Source organism: Hippopotamus amphibius, chromosome 14, assembly GCF_030028045.1.
Source record: "Hippopotamus amphibius kiboko isolate mHipAmp2 chromosome 14, mHipAmp2.hap2, whole genome shotgun sequence".
Taxonomy (NCBI): Eukaryota; Metazoa; Chordata; class Mammalia; order Artiodactyla; family Hippopotamidae; genus Hippopotamus; species Hippopotamus amphibius.
Window position 1 is genome coordinate 61570189 of NC_080199.1, and position 25297 is coordinate 61595485.

Below are 25297 nucleotides of genomic sequence, written 5' to 3' on the forward strand. Positions count from 1 at the left end.
TAGCAAAAATAAATAAATAGATCAATAAATTAAATAAATAGAGTACTTTTCAGAGGCTGCTGTGCCCTCTCAGAAATTGAAATCAAGACATTACTGTATCATCTGAAAGTGACTATTCTCATTTATTTTAGCGAGCTATTAAATCGATACGCATCTGCTGTATGCCTTGCATTAAGGTGGACATTGGGAGAATATAGAAGAGACATGGGCTCTGAAAATTGTGTAGGAAATAGTAGAAAGGTACTGTTTAAAACCTGCTTGTGCTCAAGCCTGGGTAGTTAAATTACTGGCATTCTAGAATTCAAAACAATATTCCTTTGTTTTTGAGAAGTTTTGGAGAAAAAGTGACATGCACAAAGTCTGGAAAAGGGTATAATTTTTTAAATAATAGAATGATGTGAAAGTCATAAGCCTCTGAATTTAAATTCTGAATGTGGTATTTCTAGGAAGTGAAATTATGGACAATTTTTAATGTTTGAATTTTTAGAAAAACATACTGCTTTTTAAATTGTAAAAAGAATAGAGTGGTAGTGAGTAACTGTGAAGATGTGTCATGCCACACAAACACAATATGTGAATTTTTCCTGTGAGAAGAGACATACCATAGATATATTTGAACTTTCATAGACTTTAGGATTTTTTTCTTTGTTGAAGTATAACATATATACAGAAAAGTGAATATCACAAGTTGTAGTTCAAAGAATCTTTTACAAATTGAATATACCCACATTACCAACATGTAGATTAAGAATCAGAGCAATTGAACACACCCATGATGCCAAAATTCAGATCAAGAATCAGAGGAAATTTTCATGGTTTTTTGATTCTGTATTACAATAAAAGTCTCTTCTTAAACTGCAGAGATTTACAAGAACGTAGGGAAATATCAAGTGAGGTACTACTTACTTTCACCCATTGAGAATTTAATGAAAGAACATCATTGTATTTTTAATGGCTGCATGGGGAAAGTGTTCAGTATCTTTGCCTCACAGGGTTGAGAAATAATAAATCAAGAACAGAATAACTTTAAGAAGGAATAAGTACACTTCTATTTCTTTTGATCGGAGAGAGATTAACAGGCAACATATGCATGTAAAATGCTAAACAGTCTATTGAAAAACTTGGTGAAATCTTGTTCTCTGGAAATTTGGAGGTTTAGAGGTGATTTAAAATGAACCACATACCTAAGGGTTAGACTGAATGACTTCCAGATGTTTAGGCCTCTTAAGTCTGTTAAGCAGTTTAAGATGCCAGCAGATGATGAAGTGAGATTTGGATATTTTACTTTCAGTATATTCAAACTGTATCAGATTTTTTCAGTAAAATCTTTATAAACCAAAGTAGACCAAGTACCTTATTCTCTAAATGGTCTTTTTTGTGGACTAGTGTGGACTTTTCCTTTTGATCTCCCCACATCTCGAGCTACCTTAAAACTATTTCTCTCACAACCACCAGAGAAAAAATTTTATAAGTGCAAAACAAATCTCATTATGCTAATTCCTCAGATAAAAACCTTTTGTAGGTAACATGAAAGAAGACCCTACCATATGATTCCTTGCAAAAATCACAGCTATAAAACCTGCACATAATACAAAAAGCAACTGCCTGAAGTCACTGAACTTTTAGAGCAGACAAGGAGCCTAGTTAAGGAAGGGAGGGGAGCTGTGAGCCTGGGTAGGAAGCTTTTAGCCTGGGGCTAGATAGAGTAGGCTGGGAGGAATATAGTACCATGGGGAGGGGAGTGCCAGTGGGAAAATTGTGGGCTTTCTGACTAGGGAAACTAGAAAACCGAAGCTGGGAAAGTCTTGGCCACTGAAGAGAGTGGAAGAATCTTGCAAAGGAAACGAGCCAGAGAAAGAGTGCCAAATTCTGTCAATGTGCATCTCTGATTAAAGCATGAATCTTTGCAATGTGGTAGATTCCAAGCAGCTTAATGAAAGACAGAGATGTGAACTGAGACAGGATCTGCTGGCCAATAAACAGTTTACGGTTCAAGTTCAGCAAAAATAATTACCTACTTTAAAACAAACAAAAAAGTGCTCGTTTGAGAAAAATAGCAGAATCCAGAATCTTTACAGTTTAAACATTTATGATGTTCAGGATACAATTCTAAAATTACCCAGCATACAAAGAGGGTCAAAAGAATCAAATGCATGCTTTAAGTGTGGGGGCTTTAGAGAACTATTTAATGCCTCAGAGGCTCTCTTTTAGTAGCTCTCTTTGTCTCCTCCTTTTTTCTTATGTCAGCAGTTCAAAGTGTGGTTCCCCTGATGGTCCCCGAAACCATTTTAGGGGATCTGCAATGTAAAAACTATTTTCATATCACCGTCAAGATGTTATTTATCTTTTTCACTCTGTTGACATTTATACTGATGATGTAGAACTTTGGAACCTTTGCACAGCATCACAGCAGCAGCACCAGACTGGCTAGTAGTCATTGTATTCTTCACCCCAACAAACTCTCAGTTAAAAAAACAAAACAAAACGTGTCCATGTCATTTAAAAATGTCATTGATGAACCAGTTAAAAGTACTTATTTTATATAATCTCTAGTCTCAAGTACAATGTGGTTGAAAACAGCTAACAATAAATGTTGCCAATGATAAATTTTGAGTTTTCAAGTGAAAATTAGAATTTTCTTAAGCTTGTATCCACTGTAAGTGGGACAGCTTCCCAGCACTTCAAAAACTTTTCTGACAAATTCAGTGGTGAATTATATAATATTTTTAAATGTGATTTTTAAATATTATATAAAGAGATTCATCAACATTTGTAAGATCTACATAATTCAGTGAACTGATATTTCCAGACCAACGCATCATGATTTAAAATCATGCATGGGTAAGAAATGTATTCAGAGTTTAAGAGAGACCAGTGGCTTTTTTAAGGTCTCAGAGCGTGAAGTTTATTTTTGTTCATCAATACTGTTTCCAATTCCACATTGCAATTAACCTTTAAGAAAGTACCTCTTGTTGAGTTTTAGGGTAGTGTCAGAAATATCCATAATATTAAAGTCTATTAAAATACTCCTCTGTTTTTCAACTACATATTGTGTGAGGCCAGGTTTTCTTATACTTCAGCCAGACAACACATTTCAATAAATATAGAAGCAGATATGAGAATTCAGATCTCTTCTATAAGCTAGATATTAGAGATTTGCAAAATTGTAAAACTGTGCCATTGTTCTAATTTCTTTTTGCTTTAGGAAAATAGAGTTATGTTTCATGAAAATGTTATTTTTGTTAACATATAACAAGTTTATTTTGGTTGTTTCAAGTAAATTGCATTCTTAAAATTTTTTTCGTTTTTAATTTAATTACACTTAATTAACTTTTAAGTAAATTAAGATTTAATTACCAATACGGTAAATATTGATAGATGTACTCACATAAACAAAAACTTTTGGGTCCTCAGTAATTTAAGAACCTAAAAGGACTGCAAGTCCAAAATGTTTGAGAATGCCTACCTGCTCTTCTCGATTTAGACTTGTTTACTATTACTCACATAACCATGTCTCTTCCTGCCTGTCTCTGAGTCTTTGTTCACTTCATAGGCCCCACTTGAAATGCTTTCCCCTTTTCGTTTACTCGATTTTCAGGTCTACTTCCACTCTGCCTTTTGCGACCATTCGAGTTTATGGTCATTCTTTCCTCATTTACAGTCTTACAGTGTTTATCAATACTACTTCCTAGTCACTTATAAACTTATGTTTTATTACACGTGTGTGTCTTATTTAAATGAGTTAATGTATGGGAAAAGCACTTAGGCCTGTATCTCTGGTTTTGTATTATAAGATGTGGCAATTAATTACATGAGTGGGAATGAAGGACAGAGAAGGGGTCAACTAATGACATCCAGGTAGTGTCATTCATTAAGATACCCGGGACTGAATGAGATTTGCTTGGGAAGGTGAATTCCATTTGATTATGTTGAGTTTAAAGTGACTGTGGATCATCAAGTAGAGGTGTCAAGTAGCAGCTGGGTATGTATGTCTGGAGCTTAGAAAGGAAATTCTAGGCTAGAAATATGAACCTGAGAGCTGCCGGCACATGTATAATAATCAGAAATTACCACCCTTTAGTGACAGTGTATCTTGTGCCACGCACTGTGGTGAGTACTTATAATTTCATCTAATTTTTATAATAATTCCTGAGGTAGTATTATTCTATATGAGGAAACTGATGCTTAGAGAAGTTTAATAACTTGCCCTAAACCATACAAGCTAAATGGCAGAGCTATGGTTAGAACCCAGATCCCTCTGGCTCCAGAGCTGTAAATCCCTGTGTTTTACCAAGTGACTAAAGTTTAGGAAATGGATAAGATCACTTAACAGGATAAAGTAGTATGAGAAGAGAAGGTAGTTAAGGATAGAATCCTGAGGAACTTCAACATTTAAGGGAAAGACAGAAAAGAGAAGCCTACAAAAGAGATTGAGGAATCTGATATTTCCTCCTCAAGAGACAGGAGGAATATCTGAAGTGGTGTCATAAAGAGAGAGAATATTAAAAGGTTTGAATGAGTGCTTGCTGTTTCAGATACTGTAGGAGCAGTCAGTAAGAACTGAAGAGTGTTCATGAGTTTCAGCAACTAGGAAGCCACTGTGAAGGTAGCAAGGACAGTTATAAGAAGTGGTGGTGGCAGGAGTAGATTGCGTGGAATTTGGATGAGATGTGAGTGAGAGATAAAGTGGAGACAGTGATTATAGATAGCTTTTATCAGTCTTGTTTGTGAAGGGAAGTAAAGGTATAGCTGGAGGTATGTGAGGTGGAGGGAACATTATTTTTTAAGATGGGAAAGGAAGGATTAAATGTTGACGCAAAAGAGCCATTAGGAGTGTTATCTATTGCTGGATGACACATTAGTGACTTAAAACAGTCATTTTATTTTGCTCATGAGTCTGTGGGTCAGGGATTTGGGAAGAGCTTGACTGGGCAGCTCATCCCTGACCATGTGGTATCAGCTGGTGTCTGGGGCGGCATCCACTTCCAAGGTGCTTCTTAACTTAAGTCTGGCACCATGCTGCTTCTTGGTATGTGCTCACCTCTCCCTTCCCTTCTTTCTTTTTTCCTCCTCATCTCATCCTCCTGGCATACGCATCTCATAGCATTTTGGTTTTATTAGAGTAGTCACACTTCTTACATAGCAGCTCTTTATCACTGGTTTTAGGCAATTTGATTATGGTGTGCCTTGGTTTACTTTTCTTCATGTTTCTCTTTCTTGGAGTTCTGCTTCAAAAGGTGGACCTATAGGTTTCATTAAATCTGGACATTTGGGGCCATTATTTTCTTAAAATGTTTTTGTTGACTCCTCCTACCCCTTCCCTCAGGGATTCCAGTCACACATGTATTAGGTCACTTGAAGTTGTTCCACAGCTCACTGATGCTCTGTTCTTTTTTATTTTATTTTATTTTTTGTTGTTCCAGATGTTTTTGTTTCTGTTTCATTTGAAATAGTTTCTATAGCTATGTCTTCAAGTCCATTAATTTTTTCTTCTGAAATGTCTAATTTGCTGTTAATTCCATCTACTGTATTTTTAATCTTAGGTACTATATTTTTTATCTCCAGAAGTTTGATTTGAATCCTTGTCTAAATTTTCCATATCTCTCTTTAACATGTTTGTACTTTCCTTTACCTTCTTAAACATATGGAGTATGGTTATAATAATTGTTTTAAAGTCCCCATTTACTGATTCTAACATCTGTGTGTTTTTAGGACTGTTTCTGTTGACTGATATTTCTCCTTTTAAGGTCAAATTTTTCTGCTTTTTTTTTTTTTTTTTTGGTCTGCTTGATGACTTTTTGTTGGATGCCAGACATTGTGAATTTTACCTTACTGGGGTCCTGGGTATTTTCGTATTCCTTTCACTGTTCTTGAGCTATGTTTTGGAACACAGTTTAGTTACTTGGAAACAGTTTGACCCTTTAAACGCTTTTGTTGTTATTTTTAGACAAAGCCAGAACAATCTTTAATCTATGACTAATTTTTCCCCTCTATTGAAGGAATCCCCTTCTGAGTACTCTACCTGATGTCCCATATATTACAAGGTTCTTCCACCCTGGCTGGTGGAAATCAAAACTCTTGCTGGCCCTGTGTCAGCTCCTGAAATGGTGCTGCTTCTTCCAGTGGTTCTTTTCCTGGTTTTGGGTAGTTTGCATGCGTTGATCAGTACTAGGGTAAAAGCTTGAGAGTAACCGTCTGCAGACTCCTGGAGCTCTCTCTTTGCAGCTCTCTACTTTCTGTGTAACTCTCTCCTCTGCTATTGTCTTGCTAATTTTAGCTGCCTTAGCTTCCTTGAATTCTCAACTCTGTTTCTTCAACCAGGGAGACCACGGGATCTATTTCAGTTTCTCATCCCTGCTTTGTAGCCTGGGAACTTTCTTTAGGCAAAGGTGGGGCTTACCATTTGCTTTCTCTCTCCCAGGGATTACTGTCCCATACTGCTTGTTGTTTAATGTGTGAAAACAGTTATTTCATTTATTTTGTTTGATTTTGTAGTTAAGACAAATCTGGTCTCTATTCCTTCATCACTGTCAGAAGAGTTATGTATAGTATTTAGTGATTGATAAAGTATTTATAAATAGGTATACTTAAAGAATACTTAGGGTATCACTTTTTTTTCCTGTATTAAATTCATCATATCTTTTAAATAATGTTGTTTCAGAGGGATACTTACTATATGGAGAACATAGAAGTACTGATAATTAACTTTTTTTCTTTTTAATTTTTTTAATTTATTGGCTGTGTTGGTTCTTTGTTGCTGCACACGGGCTTTCTCTAGTTGTGGCGAGCGGGCTACTCCTCATTGTGGTGCGTGGGCTCCTCATTGCCATGGCTTCTCTTGTTGCAGAGCATGGGCTCTAGGTGCGTGGGCTTCAGTAGCTGCAGCACATGGGCTCAATAGTTGTGGCTCACGGTCTCTAAAGCGTAGGCTCAATAGTTGTGGCGCACAGGCTTAGTTGCTCCTTGGCATGTGGGATCTTCCTGGAGCAGGGATCGAACCTAAGTCCCCTGCACTGGCAGGTGGATTCTTAACCACTGCGCCACCTAGGAAGCCCTCATAATTAACTGTTGTGTTAAATTTTAATAAATCACAGGAAAGCTAAGCCTCCTTTAAATGTTGTCAAATATAACTGACTCATTAAATTGGATTGTGTTGTACTGTTTTGGGTTTTTTTTGTAGTCTCTAAACATTAACAGGTTTCTTTTTTTTTTAATAATGTTTTTTGGGTTTTTTTATATAAATTTATTTTATTTATTGGCTGCGTTGTCTTCGTTGCTGCACACGGGCTTTCTCTAGTTGCTGCGAGCAGGGCCTACTCTTCATTGTGGTGCGCAGGCTCCTCATTGTAGTGGCTTCTCTTGTTGTGGAGCTCGGGCCATAGGCACGTGGGCTTCAATAGTTGTGGCTCACGGGCTCTAGAGCACAGGCTCAATAGTTGTGGTGCACGGGCTTAGTTGCTCCATGGCATGTGGAATCTTCCCAGAGCAGGGCTCGAACCTGTGTCCCCTGCATTGGCAGGCGGATTCTTAACCACTGCACCACGTAGGAAGTCCTTAATAGGTTTCTTCATTCAGTTTGGACAAATATTTGGCCAGAGCACTTTTACATAAGAAAAGATTAAAAATGTTTCCTTTTTTATTATTTTTCCAAAATTTAAATGAAGGCCCATTTTACACATCAGTGCAGTTGTAATGAATAGCTTTTATTTTTAGAGTCATGATTTGATGACAAACTTGTAAACAAATTTTTAAGCTTCTTTGGTATTCTTTTGAAATGTCAGACTTGACAGGAAATGAACACAAAAGGGAGAAAAGCCTGTGGCTCTGAAAAAGCCAAAAAGGATATCTGTTGTATATTTGGATGGTAGATCATTAACCTCTGGTGCACTTTGCACAATGGTTTTAGTATTTACCATTAGACATTATTTTTTTCAAAAGTTATATTTTACTGAGAGCTGTGTCTCAGGAAGGCAAATGAATTATAAGATAATGATTAAGCCGTATTTAACACTTTTTAAAAACATGAGTAAGAATGGTGAGGTAATGTGATGCCATGTACTATATTTATACAGCAGCTATGCCACTCGAATGAGAAATGTTGTATGTTGGGTTTTTTAAAGCTCCTCGTGAGTTGTTTTTTTTTTAAACCGTGTATTTATCTTTTTGCCAGCAAGGAAAAACATCTTATTTGATTTTTAAAAATCTCATTCTTTCTGAAAATATCAGTAAGGCCTTAACCTTTCTCACTCTAAGCCAACATGTTCCTAATTTCTTGCCATTAATTCGTGTGGCTAACTAGTAGCTTGTCAAGTGATTTAAGAGTTTTGACTTCACCTTTCGAAACTGAAATTATTTTATTTCATTCTAAATACAACTTTGCTTCCCAATATCTATATTTTTACATTACTTTTCAAGTCACCCAGGCTTGAATACTGAACATTTTTTCCTTCTTTTTCTCTGTAGTTAGATATAGAATCTTGTAATTTAAAAAACAGAAACCAAAACCCAAACAACTTTACCATGCCTCTTATATTTATTTCATTATTATGTTAAAGATTTATTTTCATTTATATTTCCCTAGAGCAGATCATCACCTTCTTACATTTAACATACTGTTATAGACTCCTGCCTTGTCTCCCAGCTTTGGCACTACCCTCCATTTTATGCTTTGGTGCTAAGTTAATATTCCTAAATGTTTATTCATGCCATACTCCTGTTCAGGAACCTACAGTTGCTCCACATTGCCATTCAGAACAATGTAGCCTCTTTACTCTGGTTGTGATAATTTGGCCCTGCCTTACCTTTCTAGCCTTCCACTATTCCTCAGACACTTACTATGTGCGGTGAGTTCTTTCATCTCTGGAGCAAACCACATTTATCTAGTGAGAGTGAGTATGGCCTAATGTGGGACATGGAATCAGAAGAACTGGCATTATGGTCTAGCTCATGCATGTACAAGTTAATGTCTTTGTCTTAGTTTCTTGCTTTGTAAATTGAGACAGACCAAAAGATTTGAATATTTCGAGCTCAAATATTTTATAATTCTACAAACTATTTAAATGTTGAGAATTATTTGCCACTACTGAAGGTGAATCCATATTCCTTTAGATTGCTCCACAATTTATAAAATTTTGAAGAAACATTCTTCAAGGAAAGGTAACACAGAGGTCTCATTTCCCTATTCTCCTTTAGCACAGTTTTTCCCAATACTCTTTGGACCGTACCTGATATTTGTACATCAGATACTTTTTTTTTTTTTTTTCGGCTGCACTGCATGTGGAATCTTAGTTCCCTGACCAGTGAAAGTGATTGAACCTGCACCCCATGCATTGGAAGGTGGAGTCTTAACCACTGGACCACTGGCCAAGTCCCTGTATATCAGATATTTTAAAGGAATTATGCTTTCCCCTGTGAGGTATCTAATGACATGGAAAATAGCCCCTATCCTTAAAGAAGCTTGGAACCTAGTAGAAAAGTAAATCACTGTAATATACTGTGAAATAAGATAAGCCATGAGGGTTAAAGGAGGGAGTGAGCAATCGTATGTGGCTGTGAAAAGACTTATGGCGGGTGTGGAAATGTGAAAAGACACAAGTAGGAAAGCCTAGAATGAGGCACATTGGGCGAAAATGATGGCCCAGCATTGGCAATGGTAGATGAGTAATGATTTAAGACTAGTAATTTAATCTTAAAAGTTAGAGTTTTTAACCTCGTTAAAAGTGGAGAGCTAGCCTTCTTGGTAAATGAGATATTATGCAAAAGTGAATGTACCAGATAATTTTATGTGCTAGTTAAAAATAAAATGTATGTGTGTGTGTGTAGACACACACAACTTTTTTGAGGGAAATAATCTTGAAATAGAATACATGCTTTCTTGTCTTCTTTGACAGAGCATATTTAAAGTAATTTTACTTTTTCATTTTGAGCTAGGGACATCATTATAAACATTCTTATATTATTCGTGGGCTAGACTCCCCTTTTGCCTCTAGAAAATACTGTGCTCTTTACCTAGTGTTTTACTTTTTTCAGCCTTTTCTGTCCCTTTCCTTGTGAGTTATTCTGTATTTCTCACTATTTCAAGTTCTACCAGACCATGATGCCTGTTGCCTCTAACTTGCTCCCGTAAGCTAATTAAATCAATATGCACCATTGTAAATGCCCTTTATCCTTTTGGATTTTTGGCACAATGATATTGATAAAGTTCTTTTCTTCCTTCCAGGCTGAGGGTTATTTTCTTAGTGGTATTTTTCTAACTTTAATATCCATGGAGATCTTATTAAAATATAATTTCTTATCAAGTGGTTCTAGGGCAGGGCTTTCAACTCAGCATTTTTCACAAGCCCCCAGATGGTTCTGATGTTGCTAGCCTGAAGGCCACTCTTTAGAGGAGCCAGATTCTAGATGACCTTACATTATTGGGCTTTAAAATGAAATACTCTGTTGGTTTTTACACTAACTCCACAAAGTAGGTGTAGCCATGAATCTAATTTCCCGTATGAGGACAAAGAAACACAGAATATCTGTGTCCCACCTGGCAGCTAATACTCCTTGACCAATTGCAATGTGCTATGCACCAAAAGTATTTGCCTAATTTAATTCTCATAATAATCTGTGACGTTGTTAATACTATTTTCATTTTGCAAAAGTGAAAACAGGCTCCGGAAGGTTAAGCAGTCTGTCTAAAGTTAGCCACTTGGCAGTTGAATCCAGATTGGTTGGATTCCAAATTCCATGTTGGCCTAGTAAAGTGCCCACCTCTCTCTCATTGCACCACATTGTTTCTGTTAATTCATTCACACTGTTTTTATTACCACTGTAAAATGTAATCAAGCATATGAGACAGTATGAAATTTTATTCTAAGTGAAAAAATAATATGTATAATACATTTTTTATCTTGAGTAACAAGGTGAGTGTTTTGCCCTGGAGCTGGTCAGTAGTAGGAAGGGGAGAAAAGTACTGCCCTTTGTTGACCAGCTCCTTTGTGTAGTGCACTCTCACTGTTGATCTACTAGATTCCCCAGGAAGAAAAAATCAGTAGACTTTATGAAAAGAGCAAACTGTATTTTAAAAGGAGTTACTAGTGTGTCTATGTTTCATTTATGTAACTCTCAGAATGAGATTTTAATATAATAATATAAGTATTTTTAGAATCCCTAATAGTTTAGGGTTGATAAAATTAGATATTTGGATCAACCCTCAAGGAGGTATAAGGGAGGGGTGAGAATAAGGTAAAATGGAAAACCAGGTCTCTTTTCATAGACTGAAATGTTAAAACTGAGTTTTTGCTGAGTTCTTAATGAAAGATTCCAGGTATGCCTAACATATTCTATAAGAATGAAAAAGTGTAAAGCCCAAGAAGGGAAAATAAAAGAAGGCAATATCTTAGAAATAAAATTTTTGATAGTGACCCTGTGTTCTACCAGGGAAGTAGTCGAGAGAGAAATAAAAAAATACAGATATGCAGAGAAAGTACAAAAATAAGAATAGTAACTTAGTTCATATGAATAATTACCAGTGAAATGTAAATAGATGATTGTTTTATAAAGCTCTACGACTCTAAGCTCAATTTAATAAAATAACTCTCTTCTTCATAATTGAGCCATTGAAGAATCAGTGAGGCATTAAATGGTTTTTTATGTGGTTCCTCATATGTTAAAAAACAACAAACAGAAAACCCAAGAAACTGAGGTAGATAACTGTTTTAAATTATTGCACACCTTCTCCTGTAGTGAATGTTTAGGTGAGCCTGAGTTCTTGATCCAAATCTGTTTATGGTTTTAAGCATAAAATCTTTTTCATATCTAAACCTTTGCTCAAGTGCCATCTCATCTTGAACCCCATGGTTGACCCCTCAGTCTATTCTTTTCTCTATGCACTTGTCTCTTTTTTTCTTTAGAACACTCTGACACACATGAGAAATTGCTAGAGTTCACTGTGGAGGAAAAGTATTCATGACTTGCCTGTTCATGTCTCCCTTTCCCCTCCCCCATTGTCCATACTATACATTCTCCTTGTTCATGAATTGGCACAAGGGACTAAAGAAATTCAGGGATATAAAAAAAAAAGAAATCTCAAACTGAGAGATGCCCCTTAGGTAGCTAATAGAAACTTGCTTTAGGAAGCAGTGCTTGTAAAAAGCTCATCACTAGCTTACTTCTTTGAACTCTTTCCTGATCACCATACGGACCTCACTTATGTATATTACATTTCAGTGTAGAAGGCCTAATAAGTGACATTTTTTGCATGTTTGCTGACACAGGCACTGTTAGAAGTGCTGAAGTGTGTTAACTCACTCCCTTTGCACAACTCTGTGAAATAAATACTATCATTACCATTTCATAGATGAAAAAAACTGAGGCATAGAGAAATTGAGAATGTTTCCCTTATCCACAAAACCAGCATGATAGCAGAGCTAGAATTTTAACTCAGATTATCTGGTTCCAGAGACTGCACTTTTAACTCAGTATATATTAGTTTTCTGCTGGGTATATGCACTGCCGTGATTAGTTTCTTTATTCATGTTTTATCTGTGTTTGTGTCACTGTGCTGTAGCAGGAGCCTGGGCTTTGGCGTCACCACATCTCATTTAACCTTCTTCACGGAAGGTAAACATTGCTATTTCTGTTTTACAGATAAGAAGAGCTGAGGTTCATTCAGAGATGCCATGTAACTTGCTTTGGTGTGATTTTGAGCAAGTTATGCCTGTGTATCTCAGGTTTCCTTTTCTGTAAAATGGGCATGATAATATTTATCAAAGTTGTGAGGAATAAAGGGACATTTATGAGAATAGTACATTTTCGAAACATCACAATTAATTGTTAGTTTCCTTCAGTTCATTCTCTTTTCCCTACTATACAGTAATTTCCTAAGAACAGAGAACTGAGAACACAGTTAAACAGTTTTGGATCTCTTTGTCCTGCCTTACTCCCCCTCCTTCATTGCCTTCTCAAAATGGCATAAGTTCAGGGAAAAAGAGGTGTAACTGAATTCCAGCATTGTTAAATGTGGGCAGTGTTCTCTGTTATACTGCAGTTGGAATTTGTTGTGGTGCTTTAGTTATGAATCATGTCAGTAATTACCCTGAGGGCAGTGTTCACGAGTACAAACAAGAAGGGAGATAGCAATTGTAGAAGAATAGCTTGGAAATATCTCTGCACTTAACCTGTGAAAATGGAAGCACTTGTACTCTTGTTCAGAGTGTGTCTTCTACAAGATCATGATGTTAGAAAATTACCTGAATATAGTCTGAGAATTTTCCGTCTCTAAATTTGTATCATATCATATCCAAACTGTAATAGTGAAGGACTCTGGAATCTGGATGTGCAAGAAATAAAAAGTAGAAGTATCTTATGAGATCTCAATTCTATTTAATGTATTTTCCGAATTCTTCCAGCAGAATCAGAGGCTGTTATTAATAGTTTAGTAAAATTTTAGAACCACTCTAGGGCAATTGTTCTTAAACCATCTGAGTTCAGTTACCTTTAATTATAAAATAGAACCAACTTTTTAACATTTATCTTTTCCAGATATTTACGTCATGTTTTTAAAACTGAACTGTTGCAACTTACTTAGTCTGTTTTAAAATATGCATGTGAGTGACCTTTGCATGTGTGGTTCTATTAATTTACATATTGGTTTTTAATATTTTCTGTTATTGTCAGAAATACCCAAATATCAAAAGTATTTTTGGTATCTTCCTGTACATTCTAGATTTAGAACATGATAAGAAAACTTAGAATAGGAAACAGCTGTACTTGTGTCTTACTCTTTCAAAAAAACTTTTTATTGTTCTTGCTCAGTTTCATTGTTTCTTGCTTCCATTAAGAGATATTTTCTCTTTTAGATTTTGCTTATATCCTTTAAGAATTCCCAAAGACTAACATAAATCTGCTATCTTATGTTTCATTTCCTTTTTGGAATTTAATATCTGGTCATTTTTAGCCTCATTAATAAAGTAATAAAAAGTATTATTTTTATTACTATCTGGTCATTATACTTACCCATTCCATGTTTTAAGATAATTTAATAGTCTAAAAGTTTTTTTATTTACAGATTAAGTAATGCTAGTTTTTATAACTTAAGTTTTACCATTTTGATTTTTTTCTTTTAAACATTAAAATGAGAGGTAAAGTAAAATGACTTATCTTTTACTAATACATGAGTCATAAACAAAAATGAACATTGAATTCCCTAATCCAGTACTGATAACCTAGAATTCTACAGCTGACCTGTACATGTCAAACGCGAGGGTAAGATGAAACAATTTTCAGCCATGCAAGGGCTCAGAAAGTTCATCTCTTGACTGTCCATTTTAAAATTAAATAACTAGAGAATATGCTTGACCAAAAAAAAAAATTTTAATGAAAAAAAAAAAAAAATCCTAGAAGGGAGAAATCATGTGACCTAAGAAGGAGTGAATCTGTCACAAGAGTGCAGAGAGGAAAAAATTGGAAAAATCCTAGGATGCAGTAGGCCTACAAAATAGTTATTCTAAAAGAGAAGTCAGGTAATTCCACGAAGAATGTCTTCAAGACATAGTTTCTTTTAACAACTGTATAACCTCATTTAAATGGTGGAAATTCAACAGATACATTTTAAGGTTCATAAATTGAGTATTAAGAGTTACGGTGATAACTGCAAGAGTTGAATTCTTGTATCAGAGTAGTATTGACAAAGGAAAATTTGCCTTGTTTTCTTGGGCTTTTGAAGAATTGAATGAACCATAGGTTTGGTGAAATAAAAGTTTGTTTGCATTTTTGTGTGTGAGCATGTATAGGACATTTATTAGAACTACACTGATAAATACAGAGTAGGTAGTATATAAGTAAATAGATATTGTTTATTAACAGTCTTCCGTCTGGCAGGCACATAACATCCAATGTGTTCTTAACTCTAAGCCCCTTCCTTTCAATCTCTACTCCCTCTATTTCAATCCTATGTTAGGTGCTATGGAGAATACAAAGAAGTACAAAACATAATCCCTTTCCTCAAGAAGCTTGAGGTGTCTAGTTAGGAAAATAAGACATAGCCCATGTGAAAAGATGCTAACAAAGGCATTAAAAAAAAAAAGATACCAAATAAGTGATAAAGACAATTAACATTATCAAAGAAAGTTTCCTTTAGGAGTTGAACTGGGCCTTGTAGGATGAAAAGGATTTTATCAGAGAAGAGGGCAGACTGGGGTGGGGGAGGAGCAAATAGTGTGTCATGTTTCTAAATATCTAGAGTCAAGAAAGTGAGAGTTATGAACACAGGACAAGTAGGAGACCAACCTGCAGTGGAGAAATCATGTTTGGAAGTCAGAAAAGAAACCAGAAAATTGAGTAGGTCAGGGCCATGTTTTGGAGAACTTTGAACTTTAAAGCTGGATTTTTCCTTTTAGGCAATGGAGAACCTGACACCTTTTAAAATTGGACATTAAGTGACCAGCATAAAGTGGTGATTTAATAGGTGAATCTGGTTGATCTCTCCTGGATGGGTTGAGGGAAGAAACTGGAAAGCAGGCTGAGTGAGGGAGTAATTGCAGTAGTCCCAGTTTCACATGGTAACAGTGGTGACAGTGGTTATTAAAAGGGAGAAATGGATGGATGCCTTAACTGACTAAAATGAGAAATAGTATATGAGGCATGGCATGGACCTTACATGTCATCTGGTCCAAACTTCTTAGTTAAGATGAGGAGGTCAACATAGTTATACTAGTTTGTAGCAAAGCCCTGGCTAGAACTTTTAATAAAACCTCAAGGTTTATTCATTCAGCAGTTAATTACAGAGACCTGTTATGTGCCAGGCACTAATAGAGATGTAGTTCTAGGTATTTTTTCTTTCTTTCCCATGCTTGTTAGTTTTAGTTTTCTGACTGTAGCTCAGGAAGTGGCTCATACAGCCCACAGGCCAACTGCTTGATTTTGTAGGTACAGTTCTTATTGGAGCATAGCCACACTCGTTCATTTCTGTTGTGGCAAGGTTGTGAAGCCTGCAGGCCTAAAATAGTTACTGTCTAACCCTTGATGAAAAGGTTTTCTGATTCCTGATATTAATATGCTTCCCCAGATCGTACACATAGATAAGTGTCATAACCTTCCAAATCTCTTCTACAGTGTTTCCCAGCCCATTCCTTATTTTTTGGTTCATCTTTCTTGTTTCTTTTTGTAAAAATAAACAGATATATGTATGCTTTCTTTTTTTGCTTTTTTTCTTAACAAAAGGTAGCATACTACATGTACTTTTTTACTTTTTACTTTTTTCATTTAATAACGCTTTCTGGAAATTACGCCTCCATATCAGTTCATAGAGCTCTTTTTAATTCCTTATTAACACTACATAGTACTACATTGTGAATATGTACAGTAACTTATTCAACCAGTTTTCTGTGCTTGCACATCTAGGGAGTTTCCATTGTTTTGCAGTTTCAAATAATGCTGCACTTGCACATATGTATTTTCATATTACTGAAAGTGTGTCTTCAGGGTTAATACCTAGAAGTGGGAATGCTGGTTCAAAGGATCAGTGTGTGTGTGTGTTAGATATTACCAAATTCCCATCCATTAGAGTTGTACCGTTTTGTTTCCCACTAGCAGTATGTGAATATATCATTTTCTCCACAAGGGCTGTTCATTTAATTTTGCAAAGTAACAACATTAAAATATTCTTCCCCATCCATCATCTCCATCATTTCAAAAAGAAAGTCCGTTTTAATAAGGGGAGAAGCATATAATCCAAATAAAGGATAAGAGAATCTCTTTAAATTTCAGTTGGATAAATATAGCTCTTATTGTGATTTTCTCTTTTTTGCTGAAGACAAATGCATCTCTACCGTATAATCAGAGGGATGGGATTTTTTTGAAATACAAATATAATCATGTCTGTCCTTCTTGAAATCTTTTAGGGCTTTCCACATCTCCTCAGATCTTAACATGGCCCATGTAAGATCTCAGCTCAACATCTCCAGTCACTTTGGATTTGGCTTAATCCTTTCGGTGTACCAGGTTCTCTCCAACAGGAACTTTGCATGTACTACTGCCCTTACCACCATTATAGGAATAGACAAGTCAGAAAAACCAGATTCTACCTTACCACCATTATAGGAATAGACAAGTCAGAAAAACCAGGCTCTACCTTAACTTGTTATGTGACCTTATGAAGTTACTTAGCCTTTTAGTTCTTCAGTTTCTTCTACCTAAGGTGAAGTAGTAGTATCAGATGACCTCCAGACTCTTTGTTTTAAATTACGAATTTACCAGAAGTCATTTTGATAGGAAGATAATGGAGCTCAGCACCTTCACTCTATGGCTAATAGCTATAACTTGGCTGTAAAAACATTTGTTTCTCATTCTTTTCTTTTGTAGGTTATTCCTATTTTTATTTAGGTAAAATTGGTATATAACGTTATATGAATTTCACATGTACAACATTGTAATTCAACAGCTGTATAAACTACAAAAAGATCACCACCAAAAATCTAGTGACCACTGATCACCATACAGTAGGTCCCCTTTGCCCAATTCACCCACCCCTCAGCCCTTTCTCTCTAGTAATCACCAATCTGTTCTCTGTATCTACAAGTTTGTTTTGTTTTGTTGTTCATTTGTTTTGTTTTGTTTTGTTTTTTTTAGATTCCACATGAGTAAAATCATTTGGTATTTATCTTTCTCCATATGACTTATTTCACTTAGCATAATACCTCCTAGCTCCATCCATGTTGTCGCAAATGGCTAGTTTTGTTTTTTTGTTTTTTGTTTTTGTCATGGCTGAGTACCATTTATTCAAATAAATGTATAAGAAATTCTTTATCCATTTATCCATTGATGGGCTATGAGGTGATTTCCATATCTTGGCTATTGTAAATAATGGTACAGTGACCATAGGGGGTGCATGTATCTTTTCAAACCAGTGTTTTCGTGTTCTTCAGATAAATACTCAGAAGGGGAACAGCTAGATCATATGGTAGTTCTATTCTTAATTTGTTGGGGAATCTCCATGCTGTTTTCCGTAGTTGCAACACCAATTTACACTCCCACCAACACTGTAGGAGGGTCCCCTTTTCTTCACATCCTCCTCAACACTGTTAGTTCTTGTCTTTTTGAGAATAGTCATTTCTAACAGGTGTGAAGTGATATCTCATTGTGGTTTTGATTTTCACTTTCCTAATAATTAGTGATATTAAACATCTTTTCATGTCCCTGTTGGCCATAAATATTTATTTATTTTCAAAAAGTACCGATTGGTTGAATCTATATGAGTAAAGCAAGTGTTGAATTTGAAAACTGATTATTAAATTCATGAATCAGCTCTACCTCTGGGGTCCTGTATCTTGAGTTCTGTTTTGGCCACTGCTTTTAGCACTGGTAATTTTGTACCCTTTTAAGGAATTATTGGAATAAATCTTTTTGAGATGGAGAAAGGGGAAAGACTTGCTAGAAAAGTTTTCCTGGAGTTAATCTCATACTCTTTAATTATCCTGGTCTGTTGCACTGTTTAATTGATATTCTTTGTACTTTATAAAAGTGATTGTCAAAAATGGGTAGCAGACATAAAAAAAGATGAAGAAAGATAAAATAGAAATTTGAGAATTAGTGATTTTTAGGACAGTGTATATGTTGATCTCTGGAAAATGTTGCTATTTAAGAAATATTGTTGGTCATTAAATACTGTGGTTGATTTAAATATGTTCTGTGTCCTTAAATTTGTCCATTCATTCTTTTTAATTTGGAATTTATTTCTTAGAAGTCATGTTATAAATGGATGATTTGGTTTTCAGGACAGCTCAAAAGAGCTTTTTAAAAACAGTTTCCCTTGGGATTACCTTAAGATTCATCTACTAGTAAGCACTACTTATAAAATTTTATATGTAAAACTTCATTCACAGCTAAGAGCACCCAGGTCACATCTTCCCTCATTTGGGACATCTGGGGCTGGATTTGGCATGCAGGCATTAAAGAGTTTGGATGCTGGGAGATAGCACAGATTCTGCAAGGCAGTAATAACTTGATACATTGACAAAAGACCAGTTACCTGGTTCATCAGAGGTCCAGAATTACAGTTCCTTCAGCTCTTGCTAGCTGCATACCAGTCATAAATGTTTCTCAGTTGGGTATATGAAATTTGCTAATGTTCCATTTTCTATTTTATGTCCCTCACATGAGTGACTAATTCTTTAAATACCAGTTCTATAATTAAGGTTTATACCTCAAATTTACTTTCAGTATTTTGAATGTAGATTATGAAGACAAAACTTCTTGATAAAGTAGTCTTAAGTTCCTTTTAATTTTCTGTGGATATAATACATATATTTTCATACATTCTTTTGGTAAACTAGCTACTTGGTTGATACTTTCTTAGAAAAGATCATTTCTAAGTTCAGAACCAATCATTAGGATGCTGGAAAGCTGTTTTCCATACCTCAAAACCTTTTTCATCTTACTTCTTTTGCTTTGAGGGAAATTAATATGGAAAGGAAGATTAGATAAATCATCTACTCTTTTATAAAGATGTTAAAAACAGTGAGCACAGTTTTCACGGAGGGAGAGGTCGGTATTGTCACTCTAAGGAAACAAAAAGTAAATTCTCAGAGTTCCATAAATATAGGTTTTCTGGGTAAAGGGGAAAGAGAAAACCCTCTGAATGTATAATTTACTTTAAAGTGCAATGCTAACAGAGAAAAATAACTTTAGTACCCTTTTTGTCCCTGTAGTTAAGATTTACCCAGGATTTGAAGTTCCAGATGAGAAAACTAATATTAATCTATTATGTATTACTTCATGAAGAATCTATAAAACTTTAGCTCCATCTTCCTGTTGACAAGCAAGCAACAAAAATTTCTCCAGTGAGCACAGTGCTAACAACTAGCTAATGACTGTTTTGCTTGTGTTTTAAAATAACGTCCATGCTTCGAGATCTTGTTTCCAGACATTTAAGCCGAGAAAAGGTCTGAGAAATCTCAGTTATAAACTCTCTGCCCGTTTTTTCCACATCATTGTTAGTTGCTTTTCAACTCAAAAATATATGTTTAGAGTGCTAAATGTATTTGTTTTTTTCTGAAGAATGATATCAATAAAGGCACTACAGCATCAGTTGAAGAAAACATGTTTACAACATATATACTTCTCTTGGGATATAAAGAACTATGCTTAATTTCTTCACTAGTTGTTTTTTTTTAAAGGATGTATATTGCTTTAGGTTTATCTAAAGGAAGCCATAGCTCTCTAAAGAAAATCTCCCACTGTTATTATTTTGAAAATGTGTTTACTTATATAGCTTACTTACTTACTTACTTAACTATGATTTATTTGAAATCAATGCAGCTCAAACCCAGAGAACAGCAAAAATCAAATTTAAGTCTTTAAAACAAAGAGTGTTTGTCCAAAGTTGTATTCAGGACTTGAAAGATTGAAAATGTAAAAATCAGATAGGTTGAATGCTAAATTTAATTATATGTCTTTTTTTCTTAAGTAAAAAGAATTCTTTTTTAGTTAACTTTGGAAAACTGCTTGAATTTGGGGGAAAAAAAAGATGTGTTGGAAAATGAAAAAATTTCAGTGTAGTTGGTGCTTCGTGTCTAAATTACAGCTCAAAGCAATACCTTTTTTATGTTTAGTGAAATGAAAATGAAATTGTACTTAGTTATTTGGCCCTGTAGTTTTGCTGCTTTTTATGGAATGAACTGTGTCCTTACTTCATAAATTATTTTAACATACAATAACATTTTGCCTCCTTGAAATAATATATTCAGCTATCCAGTGGCTTAAATAGTCAAAAGACATATATTGATCATTTTCTAAGTGCCAAGTATAGTTCAGTATCTCACAGTGTTGTTTCTCTGATCTAAAATACTTAAAATACAAGTTATTTATTGTGACATAAATATACCTTTAAAATGTAGTAGTATTTTTTTAAATTTACTTAGCAAAATAACATTTTGTTAGTTTCCTCCTCAAATTTTGTGGCATATATCATTTTTAAATTGGGTGCTGTTAAATGAACAAAATGGATCAAAATAGTAATTTTAAAGCATACTAAACTATGTAGATAACATCTGCTTTTTACAAATTGTGTACAAAGACAAAATCCTAAATATTATCTGTAAGTGTAACTGCTCAAGATCCTCAAATAGTGTCAGTATGTCATTCTACAGAACACTATATTTTTTACTGTTTTTTGAAAAATACTCTAAAAACGCTTATTGATTATTTCAAATTATTCTTTTTCATTTATGTTATAGTTTAAGAAACATGATTAATAGTTTCAATTCAGATTGAAATCAAAATTAAATATATATTGAATAAAAGTATTAAACACTTAAATGAAACTTAATATTTGTTAATTATCTAGTATAAAATTACTAAGAAATTCAGAGACCATACAGATGGTCATCACATGACTTAAATCATAGTTACTTTTAGACTTTGAACAACTTTTTTAGGGATTTCTTTTTTTTTAAAGAAGAGGAAGGTATAAATCAAAATGGCTAAGAGAAATAAAATGGAGTGTATACAAGAATAGAATACATTTTAATGCTTAACCACATCGAATACATTTTTTTAATACTAAAAAGTTTAAAATGTCCACATATTTATTTTCTTTCAGAGGTGGAGAAATAGTTGTCCAAGAAAACACTTTTCACAGTTGAAGGCACTTGGAGATTCTGTCCCAGTGAAGTCCCAGTGGTTTTATTTCAGGCAGCTTATATTGTAGATTCGTTGTCAAATATCTTATTTTTTAAGGTCTGTAGGTTATGTTGAATAAAGCTTTCTGTGCCTTGAACTTCAGAGAATCTGGAGTCACTTCTCCTGGTAGACCAGTTTTTCATTTTTATTGAATTCTGAATCGTGTCCGACGTGAAGTAGTAAACTATAGGGTCAAAGCAACAGTTTAAAACAGCAATGCAGAGAGTGATTGGGTACATGGTCCTTACTGCTATTGCTGCGGAGCAATTAACAAATGTCTGTGTTCTCATAAGAGAATATAAAATAAGGTTGATATTGTAAGGTACGAAACAGAAACAGAATATGACCAAATGTACAAAAATCATTCTTAAAACCTTAGTTTTGTTTATTTTGCTTCTACTTAATGTAACAGGTTTATTTAAAGTTCTTAGCACCATACTAGAACAAGTTACGTTTAAAATTAGAGGAATAAAAAATCCCACTATTTCAATGAAAATTACAATCCTTGAGAGATAGGTTTTCCATGTGTCTTCTGGAAAATTTTCAAAGCAGGCTTCTGAGGTATTGTTACCCTGAGAGTGGGTAGACTGAAAAAAAACTGCTGGTGCACTTCCTCCCATCACGGTTAACCATACAGCAATGCAAACAATTTTTGCATTTCGTTTGGTTCTTAGAGTCTTTGACTTAAATGGGTAGACGATTGCCAGAAATCGGTCGGCACTAATACAGGTTAAGAACAGAATGCTTCCGTACATGTTGGTATAAAATAGCATCACTGAAATTTTACAAAGTATATCTCCAAATGGCCAGTTCTGTGTTGCAAAGTAAAATATCCTGAAGGGTAAAGTAAAAACGAAAAGCAGGTCTGACATTGCCAAGTTAATCATGTATGTTGTTGTTTCATTTCGCACTTTGAGAGTACACATGAAAATGTATATGGCAACACAGTTGGATATTAACCCAAGCACAAACACCATACTAAACATGCACCCATACAAAGTGTATTTAAAGGAGTCATTGTAGTTGCAGTGGGAGCTGTTATTGCTTACCATTATAAAGGCACGTCCAGTTTACAGTATTGAAGTCCTTTGGTCAGCAGCAGTCTCCTTTGGTATTCAGATTGTGACCACTTTATAACCTCCAATGTATTTGCAAATCCTTTGGGTCTTTGCGTGTTTTTATAAATATTTCTTTTTCCTCCAAAAGAAACATGAAATTTGTTGCTGTAAAGTTTCCACTTGGTTCTTCAACAAGAAAATGTTTTCATTTTCAAGTCTCCAGAAAATCTGTAATTCCAGGGCTTCGTTTAAACAACGCAGTCAATGAAGCCAACCCGTTGGATTAAATTTTAAATAAAAGCTGTGTTCTGAGATGGAATAAAACTACTCGTCTGGTAAACTTCTCTTTCAGTTGTCAAGATGAATATTCCAAAATGAAAGTTTCTTTATGCTCCAGAATGTTTATGCTCCAGAATGCTTTGCTTTTCAGTGCAAAGTTTCAGAGACTTAAACATTCCCAGTTCGGTCTCATTTACTTTTTGCTCCTTTTAAATGAACTTTTCCTTTTCCGTATTCCTGCAGTGGATCCCAGATGGTGGTAAGCAAGCAGAGCAGTCTTTCAAAGGTTCCGAAATAAATTCCTAAGCTTGTTAGCTCTTGCTGAATCGAGGCTGTTTCCTTCGTTACCAGCTGTATTGTGAGATGGGCTTTCTCTGAAGAGAAAAAGAAAGGCTTGCTAGATTTGTAATGTGACATCACAGGAAGAAGAGGCTGGGCTTGGACAAAGAAAGGTTTCAGCCCAGTTTGTTTGCAGTTCCTTTAATCTGATAACATGTCTGGCTAGGAATATACCAAGGAGGCTTGCAAAGGGCCGCTGACTGGTTAGCTGAGCAGTCTGCCCATTAACTCTTTTTATGCAGAAATGCCTTCTGGAATGTTGGGCACCTCTCAGGGAGTTTTGTTTTGTTTTTTTCTTTATATTCTGCCTTTCTTTTTGGTAGTAGTAATTGAGAGAGGGGGAAAAAATCAGTATGTGATTGTTTTAATAATCACTTTCACCAAAGAATAAATTTTTTAAAATGTTTGTGTTTGGTGTGGTATTAACCTTACAGAATGAAATTGCATCTTTTCAAACAAAAATTTTTTTCTCTAAATTGAAGTAAATTTTGGGAAATAAAAGTTTTACTACTTGGCTAAATTTTAAGTTTGGAATTTTATTTTAATCCCCTACAGCCCTCCCTTTACCCCTCTAAACATGACTTTAACTGTATGTTGGAATATGGGTCAGATTTTGTTTTCATTTAAAAGTTCATGTGAGTGGTTTCTCTCTATATATTTAAAGTATACTCATTTTTAAAAGCCCAAAGAAATCAGAAGAAAGTCTGTGTGGGAAAGGGGTAGTTGAATGTAGGTGTTATTTCCTCAAGGATTGGAGATATCACAACCTATGGACACATACATGTTTTTCTTATTGTGAATTACCATTTTTCAGAAAAGGCTACATCCAGTTGTGTTTTACTGTTATTACTTTTAGTTTGGTCCCGTTTGGGCTGAAACTCTTCCTTTTTGGTGTCAATTAAGGAAATTTGGGAAATGAAGAGCAGTTTATTTTTCTTTCATAAGTTACTTAGCTAATTTAAAACTAATGTTTTGCAGTAACATGTTTTATGCTGATTTTGCACCTTTTTAATTTGGGCTACACTCTCATGCTCAGCAACTTTTGTTGTTTGTTGATGAATCCCCCCTGAATTATAACCTACTTTTGTTGTTTTGACTGGGAATTTTACCTATAATCAAGTGACAGAAAAATATGAGTATTACTTAAAATGAATAAACTTAAAATCTTAAAGGGATGAATTTCTTTGTATCAGTGGTATGGAAAAGAGGTGGTATGTTTATATAAGAAGACAGATGGATACTTTTAACAGTAATGAAGAGAGTAGTTAATGAGCTTGTATTCTCATTGGAGAAGAATTTGTCATGTTTCTCAGTAATCTACTTTCAAATTGATAATCTCTTCTTTAGTCATCATTAAATAATGAAATAGAAGCAGTTATATTCCCTGACCTTGTTTACTTTTACTTTCATTTTGAATATGGCATTGTCCCATAAAACGTACTAATTCTACATTGGAATATTCTTCCCCATGTTGATAATGTTATTCACTTGACTTAATACTCACTTAACTGTTTATTTGTGGTGTTTCATGTTTAAGTTACTGGTGGTTAAAAATGGATAGATCACTGTTCTTCAAATTAAACTTTTTGTTATCAGTATATTAGTATATGTTTGTATTTCCAGTTTTTACACAATGCTTGACCCTTAGTAGATACTCACGTGTTTGCTGAGACATGAGTTATACTGATAAACTGGAATTTTATTGAGAGTTATTTCTGCTGAGGAAGAGCAGTAGCAAAGGGCTGTCTGTTTCAACAGCCAGCTAGATTTTTCAAGATATTTAATTTGACTTCTAATTACGGAACCAAAGTATAATTAGATACCTTTAAGATTCCTTAGATTAAGATTTGAAAATTGTAGAGAAACTACTTACAAAAGGGAGTTAAATGAATCCCAGGACTAGAGTATATTTAATAGGTGCTTTTGTATTTGATAGACTCAGAGACCAAACCAGTTTA

The 25297-nt window shown here is 34.8% G+C and overlaps 2 protein-coding genes across 4 annotated transcripts in view; one reads left to right on the forward strand and one right to left on the reverse strand.

Moving 5' to 3' along the window:
- RB1 (RB transcriptional corepressor 1) overlaps positions 1-25297 on the forward strand; it is a 130873-nt gene that overhangs the window by 66140 nt on the left and 39436 nt on the right. The window lies entirely within an intron of this gene.
- On the reverse strand, positions 21485-23232 carry LPAR6 (lysophosphatidic acid receptor 6). Its single transcript, XM_057707229.1, has one exon. The coding sequence runs from the start codon at positions 22713-22715 to the stop codon at positions 21681-21683; it is 1035 nt and encodes a 344-aa protein (XP_057563212.1). The 5' UTR covers positions 22716-23232; the 3' UTR covers positions 21485-21680.

What these genes read in the sequence shown, in the direction of transcription:
- LPAR6 (XM_057707229.1), bottom strand. Translation starts at nt 22,715, where the DNA reads ATGGTAAGCAATAACAGCTCCCACTGCAACTACAATGACTCCTTTAAA.